The following is a 13,561-nucleotide window of genomic DNA, read 5'->3' on the forward strand; positions in this document are numbered from 1 at the left end:
ACTCCTAAAAAATTCCTTCCTTCCATGGAAGATGTACCAGCCATCACTGCAGACCAGGCAGTAGATCTCTGGGGTCCCTTCCCATTCTAATGTCTGTGGAGCCTAAATAACAAACATCAAGGACCTTGAAGTGAATGTGCAAATGACGGTTCATGTTTATTGGCAGTAATATTCTAAAAGGCAACAGAAATTATTTTCTTTTTCTATCTTTTCCTTTTTCCTTAGAATTCTTTTAAAATATTAGACCTTTGCAACTCTACTTTTATGAAAAACAAACTAGACTAGAAATCTAGCCGTTATTCTGGATTTATTGAAGAAAACCAGTTCCAGGGTTTACCCCGGGTCCACACAGGTGCGGCCAATCCCAGTGCATCTAGATCTACAGAGCAGCATAGACTTGTATTGTATTTAAGCCTTGAATGAATGATTAGAGGGAGTTTTCTCATCAGGGAGTTTTCTATACCAATGAAATCCCATGTCCAGGCCCTATCCCTATCCCAACTGTAGAATGACAAATAGATTGCTTTCCAGGGCAGCTAGGTGGAACAGTGGATAGAGCACCAGACTGAGAATCAGGAAGACTCATCTGTCTTCCTGAGTGATTCCAGTCTAGCTTTAGCTAGCTGTTTGGCCCTGTGTAGTCTCTGTTGGCTCAGTTTCCTCATCTGTCAAATGAGCTGGAGAAGGAAATGGCAAGCCACTCCAGCTTCTTTGCCAAGAAAACCCCAACTGAGATCACAAAGAGTCAGAAGCAACTGAACTAACAGCAACCAAAGTCTGCTCTCCCTACCAAATGAAACTGCTTTGACCCACTCAGAACCCTATGCCAGAATCATTTTGAATTCGACACTTCATATACCTGGTGAGACAATCATTTATCTGCTTTAGCCCAAGGCATTTTAGGCATCAACAATAAGATGAAAGGATTATTTAGGGGGCAGAGAAAGCCTTCCAGGAACTGTAAAATAGTCATTATCTATTTTATTTAAAGAGTGCAACTAGATAGCTGTAGATAGAGCATTGGGCTTAGAATCAGGCAAATTCATCTTCATGAGTTCATATCTGGCCTTGGACACTTATTAGCTGTGTGACCCTGGACAAGTCACTGAGCTCTGGTTGCCTCAGTTTCCTCTTCTGTCAAATGAGCTAGAGAAGGAAATGGCAAACCATTCCAGGATCTTTGCAAAGAAAACACCAATGTGTTTTCACCAAGAGTCAGATATGATTGAAATATGATTGAACCAGGGGCAGGTGGGTAGCTGAGTGGCTTGAGAGCCAGGCCTAGAGATGGGAGATCCTGAGTTCAAATATGGCCTCAGACACTTCCCAGCTGTGTGACCTTGGGCAAGTCACCTGGACCCCCATTGCCTAGCCCTTACCACTCTTCTGCCTTGGAACCAATACGCAGTATTGACTCCAAGACAGAAGGTAAGGGTTTAAAAAAAAAAAAAGAAGATTGAACCACAACAACATTTATCTAGGCCAGCCCTAACAATGATCTAATAATTACTCCAATGTCATATGAAATATAGTCATTCTACCCAGCTTACTAAGGCAGGGTAATATAGAATGTATTTTAGAAATAGTTCTATCCAAAAGAATTGAAACAAAAAGTTTATTGCTTAAAGGATTATTGTTTAACATCAGACTGGTAATTAGTGACCAGCATCAGGACCACATCTTACTCAGCTACTTTTCTTGCTCCATAACAAGTGCTCAATAAAATAAGTGTGTTTTCTTTTTTATTTTTTAAATCTATACCTTCTATTTTAGTATCAATTCTAAGACAGAAGTGCTGGAAGGACCAGGCAATGCAGGCTAAGTGACTTGCCCAGGGTCACATAGCTAGGAAGTGTCTGCTGCCAAATTTGAACCCAGGACCTCCAACTCGTGGCCTGGTTCTCTATCCTCTGAGCCACCTAATTGCCCCCTCAATAAGTGTCTAATAATTATTAATAACTGGCCAGTTTAGAACTAAGAGTCTTGTCTTCTGGTTTCCAGACCAGTAACTGTGTTTGTTATTAAGTACAATGACCCCAGGCCTTTGACAAGGCTACCATTTCTTTCATATGACAAATATAGGTCCACCTTTTTATTTTTATTTACAAACTTCATTTTTCATATCATTTTCATTTCCAAATATAGTCTTCCCTTCTCCTCTGCCTAGAGAGAGCCATTTCTGGTAACATCATTAAAAAAAAAGAGAGAAGAAATAAACAGTTTGGAAAAACTAACCAATACATTGGTCAAACCTGACAGTCTAAATGTTCTTGTTCCAAATACATAGCCCTTTGCCTCTGCAAAGAAGGGATGGAGGTGCATTTCTTATCTTCAGAGCAAAAGTTGGTCAACAGAACTATAGAATGCTCAGTGTCACTTTTTTTTAAACCCTCACTTTCCATCTTAGATTCATTACTAAGTACTGGTTCCAAGACAGAAGAGCAGTAAGGGCTAGGCAACGGGGGTGAAGTTCTCTGTCCTGTCACCATATTTTCTTGAAGAAGGTCATTTTTTTTAAACCCTCACCTTCATCTTAGAATCAATACTGAAAACTGGTTCCAAGGTGGAAGAACTAGGTCATTGGGGTTAAGTGACTTGCCCAGGGTCACACAGATAGGAAGTGTCTGAGGCCAAATTTGAACCCAGGGCCTCCATCTCCAGGCCTGGTTCTCAATCCACTGAGCCACTTAACTGCCCTTCTATTTCATTTTGTTGTCATTGTTGTTTCCATTTTCATCCTTGTAGTCCTTGTGCTTATTGTTTCTGTGGCACAGCTTAACAGGCATCTCTTTTAAAGCTTGTTGTGGAAAGGAAACACTCCCTCTGGGTTTTGTTCCTCCAGGCCCCAGCGCCATAGGCCTGGACTTCTCCTTGCATGGATTTGAGCACCTCTATGGGATCCCACAACATGCAGAAACCCATCAGCTCAAAAACACCAGGTAAAGTGAAAGCAAGAATTTGTCAGGAGGAAATTCTCTGGTTTGGGAAAGAATTTTCAAGACCAGGACTTAATTAAGATGAATTCTTTAAGAATAACTCTAACAAACCCCACTGCCTCCTCCAGTTTTGTCCATGGGACGCTTAAGTGAACACTTGAACGCAAGAGACTCTTCTTGCTGTCCTCTGACCTCTTTGAATGACCTTCTACAGGGGCAGCAAGGAGGCTCTCTGGATAGAGTGTCAGGCCAGGAGTCCAGAGGATCTGGGTTCAGATCCGACCTCAGACACCTCTTAGTGGACCCCAGGCAAGTCACTGGACCTCCATCGCCTGGCCCTTACCGCTTTTTTGCCTTGGAGCTGATACCTAGTATAAATTCTAAGGCAGAATGTTTGGCGTGGGCCATGACATCAGAGTCTCGACCAAAGAACTGACAACTTAGGCAGTGTCCATGGTGGGCAAGCTTTATTAAAAGAGTGTAGCTATTGAGGAAGTGTCAACAGTGAGTGCCCCAAGGGTTTTCAAGAATGATTTTCTTAATCACTTTTTAAGGAAAGAAGTCTATTGTTTGCCCTCTAGTAGAGTCACCATAACTAAAAACAAGCTTCACTTTATCCATGGTTCGCTTTAGTCTGAGTGGCCTTACCCATGATTCACCTTGGGGGGGATGCTAATGATATGCTAAACAGCAACTTTCAGTCAAATTTTGGATTGGCTAGTTGCAGAGCTTCTGCCTCCATCTTTATAGCAACTGGTCAATATTCATACACCAACCTGTCTGCATGGCAACCCACTTCTGATTTTACAAAAATGACATTTTACAATAAAGCACAGCTACAGGACAGGGAACTTAGTTTAAGAACAAGACAGAAAAATAAACAAACAAAACAAAAAGACAAGTCAGTAAGGAGACTAAAGCCATCTCTGCCTGCAGAATAATACCACTGGCAAATAGATGATAGAGATAATAGAGTTTTCTGTAAAAATAGTCTTTATTTTTTAGCCCTTACCTTCTGTTTTTTTTTCCCCCTTAAAACTCTTAACTTCCATCTTAGAATCTATATCAATGTTCCAAGGCAAAAGAGCAGTAAGGACTAGGCAATGGGAGTTAAGTGACTTGCCCAGGGTCACACAGCTAGAGAGTGTCTAAGGTCACATTTGAACCCGGGACCTTCCATCCCCAGGCAGGTTTGGCATTTCTATCCACTGAGCACCTTACCTGCCCCTAGAAATAGTCTTACAGGCTACCAGGCCCAGGAAATAATATTTATTTGGTATATTACAATGGCGACATCAGAAATCTTAGGCAAGAGTTACAATTGAGCCCGGCTGCTCTTCCTACCAAAAGACTCTTCTGATCCACTCTGAACCTATGCAGTATTTCAAAAACCTGGCAAGAGGGTCATTTATCTGCTTTGGTCAAAGGATAATCACTCACCAATCAGGAACTTGTATAATGAAAATAAACCCTGGCCTAAGAGTCAGAAAAATTAAGTTCAAGATCTGGTTTACTAGCCATATGACTTTAGGCAAGCCAATGAACTTCTGAGAGCCTCCGTTTTCACACCTATTCAATGGGGTTCCCTTCAGGGGTTTGCTTTAAGGTCTGATAAGATATTTGTAAACTGTAGAGCAGTAACTTTACTGCTACTATTACTATCACTATCACTACTACTACTACCACTACTGCTACTACTACTATTACTACTACTATTGCTACTATTATTACTACTTCTACTGTTACTACTATTACTAGTATAAGGATGATATTAGAAATTAAGTCTTGTTATATTAGTTTAGAGATAAGAAGTAGAGAAGCTGACTTGAGAAAGAATTGGAGTTTGAAGCAGATCTGAGACAGAGTGTCAGTTTCAAATATTGACAGTGTAACAGTTTTTCTATGGCAGTTGGTCTTCAGAGAGTTACTCTCTCAGAGTTCTGGGAGCAGGTGACACACCTTTTCTCTCTCCTCATTGTCTGAGGTAGAAGGAAAGGAGGGAAAATCCTGAAGGAGCGGATTTTCCTTTTCCAACTTCGGAAACACTAATGACTGTTGCTGTTACATAAATCGTTTTTATATCTAATAAGACCAAAGAAAGACCTGGATCCTAACTTGGTTCTTGCTGAGGCTCAGCCAGCTAGTCTTTGTTATTTTTATAAAATGGAGACAAAATTAAGAAATATATACTTTGTATAAGGATAATAGTATTTAGTTTATTGTAGAAATAGGGAAAATTTGGGTTAGTCAGATCAGGAAGGATCAGTGTAGCCTATGGAAACAGGAGAAGTGGTTCCTTGTGGAACCAGGGAGTTTTATTGGGGTAGAGTTAGAATCCATTAGTTATAAATCCTTTTTTATCCTTATATTTTCACTAAATAGTTTATTTTTATATAACAAGAGTCTCCTTAGAGTCCTTGAGTCTGGCCCTGAAGAGTTCACTTATGAACTTCACTTCAATTATAAAGACTGAAGATACTTTGTAAACCCAACAAGCAGAGTATCAAATCAGTTTATAATCAATAATCAATTCATTTGCTTATTATTTTTACACTAGATAAGTGTTTGTCATGCACCCATATTTATAGAACAGTATGCCAAGTGCCATAAAAGATACAAAGAATTGTTAAACACTGTCCTTCCTCCCAAAGAACTTAGGCATTAGTTGCATAGTGAAGACATCTATGTAGAAAAGGTACCTTATAAGACAAAGCAATAATGATCAAGAAAAGCTCCCACAAGGCCATGGACCTGAGAAGGGATGGAGCCTGGGCAGGAGCTGAGGCCCTTCCCTTCATTTGTCATAAATTTGTCATTGCATTGGTTTATTTCAGTGCTGGAGAAGCTTACCGCCTATACAACCTGGACGTCTATGGGTACAAGATACATGACAAAATGGGTATCTATGGCTGCGTGCCTTATCTCCTGGCACACAAACAAGGCAGAACAGTGGGCATTTTCTGGCTGAATGCCTCAGAAACCTTGGTGGAAATCAACACACAGCCTACAGTGGAAGTAAGTTTTAAATAATGACTTCCTTTCAGGGTTGCTATAGAATAATATTCATAATGATAATTGCTAGCATTTTACATGTTATCTCACTGTATCCTCACAATACCCCTGTGCTATTATCATCTCCAATATACAGAAAAGGAAACAGACTAATAGCAGTTAAGTGACTTGGTCAGAGTCATACAGCTAAAAAGTATCAGGTTAGATTTCTACTCAGGTCTTTTCCTCTTTCTCCTCTTCCCCCAGTTGCTCTGATACTCAGGTCTCTTCTTTTTTGCCTTTAATATTTAAATTTTTTTACCCTCAATTAAAAATTTAAAAACCCTTCAGGATGGTTTTTTTTTTAAGTTCAAGCTAAATTCTCTCCCTCCTACCCTGCCTTCCCCCCTCCCCAGAGAGCAAACAATCTGATATAGATTTTAGATGTACAAAATGCAAAACCTTTTCCTATATCAGTCATTTTGTGGAGGAAGACTCGAACAAAAAAAAATTAAGAAAGAAATTGAAATATAATATGTGCCAGTCTTCATTCAGATGCCCTCAGTTCTTTCTCTGGAGGCAGATGGCATTTTTCATCATTAGGCCTTGAGGATTGTCCTATATTGATCATTGTATTGCTTAGAATAGCTGTCATTAATAATTGTTCATCATATAATATTGTTATTACTACAGACAAACAGTCTCCTAGTTCTGTTCACTTCACTCTGTGTCAATTCACATAGGTGTTTCGAGGTTTTTATGAAATCATCCTTTCTATCATTTTTTTTCTTTTAAAATCCTTATCTTCCATCTTAGAATAAATACTATGTATTGGTACAAAGGCAGAAGACATTAAGGGCTAAGCAATGGTTATTAAGTGACTTCCTTAGGGTCACACAGTTAGGAAGCTGAGGCCATATTTGAACTCAGGACCTCCCATCTTGAGACCTGACTGTTAATCCACTGAACCACCTAGCTGCCCCCTCTTCTCATAATTTCTTATAACACAATGATATTCAGATCTTCTTGACCTACGCTCTCCTCTATATCACTTAGCTAGTCAATGAAGCAAAATTATTTCACTATAGGAAGAGCTACCATCATTGTAGTGGAAACAATTGATGCTTCCCCATCTATACTCAACTAAGTCAGTTAAAGTGTGGACCCCTTTGGCAGTCCAGTGAATAATGTTCTGAAATACATAAGACACACAGGATACAAAGTTAAACAATTATATTGAAATATAGTGATCACCCTACTAAAACAACAACTCACAAACACTGGGTTAAGAAGCCATAGTGTACAAATGCATATGGCGCCCATTAACAGAACTTATCAGTGACTTGGGTTTGGGGTGGTGGCTCTTTTCCATCCTGATTAATTTATGCTTTTAAAGGTAGTTGGGAAGAGCTTTTCAGAGTTTCACTTGGTTCCTTTTTCAGCACATGCTGTCCCAGGAAGGCTCAGTTTTGGCGAAGCAGAAAGTCAAGGCTCAAACTGATGTGTGTTGGATGTCAGAGAGTGGAATCATTGATGTTTTTCTGTTAATGGGACCAACCCCTGCTGCAGTCTTCAAACAATACTCAGTACTTACAGGTACATGTGTAAATAAATTAGTGATGGCCTTTTGAGTTATGGGCACTAATCCCTCTTCCTTCCCCGCTCTACTAGCAAATATAACATTTATGAATTTTCATTTTTGTTTTACTAACTTTCAGCTGTGTCTGACTCTTGGCAATCCCTCTTGGATTTTCTTGGCAAGGTGCTGCCATTCCCTTCTCCTGCTCCTTTTTTACAGAGGAAGAAACCAAAGCAAATAGGTTTAAGTGATTGTGATTGCACAGTGTCACACAGCTAGTATCTAAAGTAAGATTCGAACCTGGGTCTTCCTGACTCCAGGCCCAATATTCTATCCACTGTGCCACCTATGTTGCTCATGAATGTATAAAATATAGAATGTATAAAATGTATAATTATATAGAATGTTGAAATGACACAATCGGGTATCATTCTTCAATTCCTATAGTGGGCATCAGGCTTATTCAGTTAAGTTAAAAATTGTCTTGGACCTCTTGGGCACACTTCAGCCCCTTATCCTTAAAAAAAATTCAACTTTTATCCTTTTAGCTACTGGAATTTCTCTGATGTTTTCTCAAATGCACCTTACTTTTATTCTGTTCTTCATTGAAATGTACCTTAGCACCAGCTGTTAAAATTATCCTTTAATTAAAATTAAATTGTTATTATTAAAATTATCCTTAAATTAAAATGAAATATTATTAAATCTTAAAATGTGTTAAAATTTAGACATGTGAATGATTAATTTTGATTTATTAGTATTTACTAGTTTCATAAGTTCATTCAATAAATCCCTACTTACTATTTTAAATGAAGGAAATTGAACTTATACTCAGTTTCTGGATTAGATTGCCAAGCGTTTAAGGAAGCTCAAAAGGGATGTTTTTTGATGGTGCATAAGTAATATCTACTGATACTCGGACAAATGTCTTGAGGCCATTTTCTATGCTTTGATCTATTAGATCAAAGGTCTAGATTAGATTAGATCAACTATTTTTGGGTAAAAAATGACGTTAAAATCATAGAACAAAATTACCCGCCACGATTTACCCTAAACTCCCTTGTGTCACAAAGTTCTGCCATCTATTTCTGGGCAGCGACAAAGACTGGGAACAAGAGGAGCTCGCGGACTACGGAAAGGCAGCCCTAGCCTGGGTGTCACCACGGCTTTCATCTTTACTTGCGCCATTGGGAGGAATGCCGTGTGTGGACGCCACGCCACAGTCTATAAGCTCTAACTCTGGGCCACCCTCGGTTTGAATAGCCCCACACGCCCCCCGCCCCCACCAGGGGACCCAGGACGAATGAATAGCCCCACACGGCCCCGGGGGAGACCCCGGACGTCTGAATAGCCCCACACGGCCCCGGGGGAGACCCAGGGCGGATGAATAGCCCTACACGGCCCGAGGAGACCTGGGAGGAAGGCTGTGGATGCCGCCGCTGCCACTTCAGCCCCATTGGCCTTGGCACGCCCCCTGCTGCCTCTTCTGCCGCTCCCAGCCCTCCGGCTGCCTTCAGTGTTCCGGCAGAAGTGCGGCTTCTGTTCGCTGCCACTCAACTTAGCCCTTTCCCTCAGTGTGGGACAGCGGCTCCGGGGAATTGGCTGCCGTGGGACCCCCGCCTATTCTGAACTCTTATCACAGCTCCATATACCAATAAAAGCCTTTATTCAGCATCTATCATTGCCATTAAAAAAAAATCTTTTACCTTCGAAGGCAGAAGAGCAGCAAAGGCTAGGCAATAAAGGTTCAGTGACTTGTCCAGGGTCACACAGCTAGGAAGTGTCTGAGGTCAGTTTTGAAGCCAGAATTTCCCATCTCTGGGTCTGGAACACTGTCTACTCTGCTACCTAGCTACCTCTATCATTTTGTTTCTTTTCTTTTCTTTTCTTTTAAAAATCTTTACATTCTATCTTAGAAATCAATACTATGACTTACTAGGCAAAAGAGCAGTAAGGGCTAGGCAGTTGAAGTTAAGTGACTTGCCCAGGGTCACACAGCTAGGAAGTGTCTGAAGTGAGATTTGAATCCAGGACCTCCCATCTTTAGGCCTGGCTCTCAATCCACTGAGCGACCAAGCTGCCCCCTATCATTGCCTTTTCATTTCATTTTATTTTATTTTTTGAATTATAAACAGGATATATTTTTATTAAAATCTTCCTCAGAAGGGTAACAATTGACTTCACTGTTTTACCAAAGTCTTGCAGATGTTTATGAACAAGTAGCCATATATCATTGCCTTTTAAAAATAGCTTCAAAATTAAATTGTTCAACAGTAAAGAGATTTCATCTGGAAAGTAAAAGACAAATAATGACACATATATGTGTGTGGCAAATATATTAAAATATAATTGACATATAATTGTGCACTCCATGCAGATATAATTAATAACATAATTATATAAAAGGCAACTATATCACACATACATTTACATAGATACATATTTACAAATATACACAGTTGCCAAGTTGATGCATATTTAACCGATGGGCTCCAATTCTCCATTGGATTGGTGATCTCATCATCATGGCTATTGGCTTCAGGGTCACACCACCAGGGAGTCTGGGGACGGATTTGAACTCAGGAAAATGAGCCTCACTGACTCTAGGCCCAATGTTCTCTCCACTTTGCCCGCTAGCTGCCCCGTGAAAGAGGTTTGGGCTCTATATATTTAAAATAGTTTTATATCGAATGAGTAATATGGAAATACATTTTGAGTGATAATACATGTTAAACCCAGTGGAATTACTTATCAGCTCCAGGAGTGGGGAGGGAAGAAAGGAGGGAGACAACACGAATCCTATGACTTTGGAAAACTTATGTGTAAATTTGTTAACGGAATAAAATAAAGATAAGATCTTAAATAAATAAATAAAAGAGTTTTATATTAAAAAATCCTCTAAAAGTCTCTTACAATGCACGGCTGAGCCATACAAATTCATCTGTCATCTGAAGGAAACTAGTTCTCATGTAGAAGAAATCAGGTTGTTAACAAGTAAGAATTTGATAAATATTCGCAGCAGAATAAAAATTCAGAACACTGGGGGAAAAACGGTTTCCAGGTGACCGATCCCATGATTTGCATTGTTTCTCCATGTTGGTAGGCAGCAGGAATGCCAAGGAAGGCTCTGTAGGGAGCAGGCAGAGTGGAGCATCTGACTTTCCTTCTCGGGTCGCCATAGGCACTGTTGTTCAGGCTGACGATGATATTTTGGACTCCATCGCTCCCTTCCTCTTTTATGATAGGCACACAAGCCCTGCCTCCACTCTTCTCCTTGGGATACCATCAGTGCCGTTGGAACTACGACGACGAACAAGACGTCAAGGCTGTGGATGCTGGGTTTGACGCCCATGACATCCCTTATGACGTCATATGGCTGGACATAGAACACACCGAGGGCAAACGGTACTTCACGTGGGACAAAAAGAAATTTCCAGATCCTAAAAGGATGCAAGAGCTGATCAGGAGTAAAAAACGCAAGGTAAAGAAAGCCAGTTTTTAATACCCTTTTGAATTCCACAATACACTCATAAAATTTCAAATTCATCCACGTCATGGGGGGGAAAACAGAGACAACAATTGGCACCAAAGAAAGAAGTGATAGGTCTCTGCAAATAACAATAACAACAACAGCAGCAGCAGCAATTACAAAGAGAAATAAAGACAAAGAAAAGGAGAAGGAAGAAAAAAATAATAGTAAAAAAAAGTTGTCTTCTAGCAGCCTAGGTCCTAAGATGGTCAGGGATTCTAACTCCCCTGGTTTTAGAACTGCTTTTCTGGAGGAAGCTTTAAAAAAGAGAGTTAATTATCAGATGCTCTTGCCCTGCTAATTGAGATGGGGAGGGGGGGTACAGCTGGGTAGCTCAGTGGATTGAGAGCTAGACCCAGAGATGGGAGGTCCTGGGTTCAAATATGACCTCAGACACTTCCCAGCTGTGTGACCCTGAGCAAGTCACTTGACCCACCTTGCCTAGCTCTTACCACTCTTATGACACAGTATTGATTCTAAGATGGAAGGTAAGGGTTTAAAAAATAATAATAATAATTGAGATAGAGGGGAGAGAGATAAGAGAAGAGATAAGGGGAAAAATAGACTGAGAAGAGAGGAATAGTAGCATCTCACATAGAATTTTTTTTTAAACCCTTACCTTCCATCTTAGAATCAATACTGGATATTGGTTCCAAGGCAGAAGAGTGGTTAAGGGCTAGGCAATGGGGGTCAGGTGACTTGCTCAGAGTCACACAGCTAGGAAGTATCTGAGGTCAAATTTGAACCCAGGACCTCTTGTCTCTAAACCTGGCTCTGTATCCACTAAGCCACCTAGCTGCCTCCTCATAGAGCGTTTTACAGCTTACAGAATGTTCCTTCAAATCAGACTTGTGGCAGGTACTGTAATTATTATATTGTTGTTATTCAGTCATTTCAATCTCTTGGTGACTCCATTTGGGTCTTTCCTGGCCAAGATTTTGGAGTGGTTTGCCCTTTCCTTCTCCACTGGAGAAGTTTGATTGTAAGGAAAACTACTTTCAGAATTGTTCTCATGTACAGTAATGCTCTGAGACTTTTTTTTTAATCAGGCTTGAATAAGTCTCAACTAGAACTAACTAAATGGACATGGGTTCGCTAGACATTTAGGAAATGTCTAAAGGAAGAGCCGGTGTTACAGTGCCTTGATTGCATCAGAGTCTAATGGATGGAGGGCTAGACGGGGAGCTGCCACGTCTGCAGAGTTGGGAGGAAAGAATGCTGAACCGGGAGGCAGAAGGCCTGGATGGGTTTCTATCCCGACCCTGGGCATTTGAGCAAATCATTTTATTTTTCTAAATTTCATTTCTTGATAGGTAAAATGGGGCTGAAAATATCTGTATCGCCCACCCGCCAGGGAGCCCTACGTAGATGTCAGTTATCTCCCCATACCTCTGACTCATTCTCCTCTTGACTGGAAAGAATAATAAATAATAAAATAATAAATAAAATAATAAACAATAGTTGAATTTCACTCCCAGAAGAAGAAAGGATAGTCTGATTACAAGGAAGAGTCATGTATCACTTCTCTAAAACTTCCATCAAGTAAAAACTAGGAAGAAAGAAGGACTTACTTAAAAACCTTAGCAAGCTCAGAGATCCTCAGGAAATTGGGTGTATATAAGTAAGCTTCATAGTGTAGGTATATGGGTGAATAATAGACTCCCTTAGTCTGTTTAGCAAACACCAAATAAATGGTCATTACCATATGCAAAGAAAAATAGAAAAAAAAAAGGTGTCCCTTGCTTATCTGTGTTTCCTTTTGACCTTCTTTCTGTGCATGTAAAAGATAATTAATTCAGTGAATAGCACTAGGCCAGGAGTTAGGAGAATCTGGGTTCAAATCTGACAACAGACACTTCTTAGCTGTGTCACCCTGGGTAAGTCACTTAACCCCGATTGCCTAACCTTTGCTATTCTTGTCTTAGAATTGATACTAAGACAGAAGGCACGGGTTTTTTTAAAAATTAATTAATTAAAAAATTTTTAATCATTCAATGATCTTTTTTTAGGGCAACCCCATCACTAGTCTTCCCTTTTTTTGTGCCATCCTCTGGAGGGGAGAAAAAAATCCCACTTGTAACAAATGCGCATCTTCAAGCACAACAATTTTCCACATTAATTGTGTCTGAGATTGCATTTCTCATTCTTTCCCTTTTGCCCCTCACCTTTCTTGTCAAGAAGTAGCTAACATGCTTCATCATTGGTCCTCAGCAATTTTAATTAGTTATTGTACTCATCAGAGTTCTTAAAAACAGTCAAAAACAGAGAAATATATTAGAAAGTTAAGTGTTCCTCTAACCTTTGTTAACTTTCTTGTTCTTCTGGTAATAACATGAATCCTTCCAAATCTAAATCTGTTGTCTTTTGTTTACATATGTATATACACATGCACACACACATATTATCCCATTTGAGGGTCACTACAACCCTTTATTTCAGTAGTTCAAATCTTAATACCCCCATTTTACAGATGACAAAACTGAAAAGCAACTTGTCCAAAATTATTTTCATACTTCCATTTTTTTT

General features: G+C 39.9%; 1 protein-coding gene across 3 annotated transcripts in view; it reads left to right on the forward strand.

The window, feature by feature from the left end:
* GANC (glucosidase alpha, neutral C) overlaps positions 1-13,561 on the forward strand; it is a 76,164-nt gene that overhangs the window by 28,504 nt on the left and 34,099 nt on the right. For all 3 annotated transcript variants that reach the window (XM_007472415.3, XM_007472416.3, XM_001362707.4), the window contains 4 exons: positions 2,843-2,939; positions 5,771-5,951; positions 7,370-7,523; positions 10,752-10,987. In XM_007472415.3, the coding sequence (XP_007472477.2) occupies positions 2,843-2,939; positions 5,771-5,951; positions 7,370-7,523; positions 10,752-10,987 (668 nt within the window). The remainder of the gene's footprint in view (positions 1-2,842; positions 2,940-5,770; positions 5,952-7,369; positions 7,524-10,751; positions 10,988-13,561) is intronic.

The sequence above is a fragment of the Monodelphis domestica genome, chromosome 1, assembly GCF_027887165.1.
Source record: "Monodelphis domestica isolate mMonDom1 chromosome 1, mMonDom1.pri, whole genome shotgun sequence".
Taxonomy (NCBI): Eukaryota; Metazoa; Chordata; class Mammalia; order Didelphimorphia; family Didelphidae; genus Monodelphis; species Monodelphis domestica.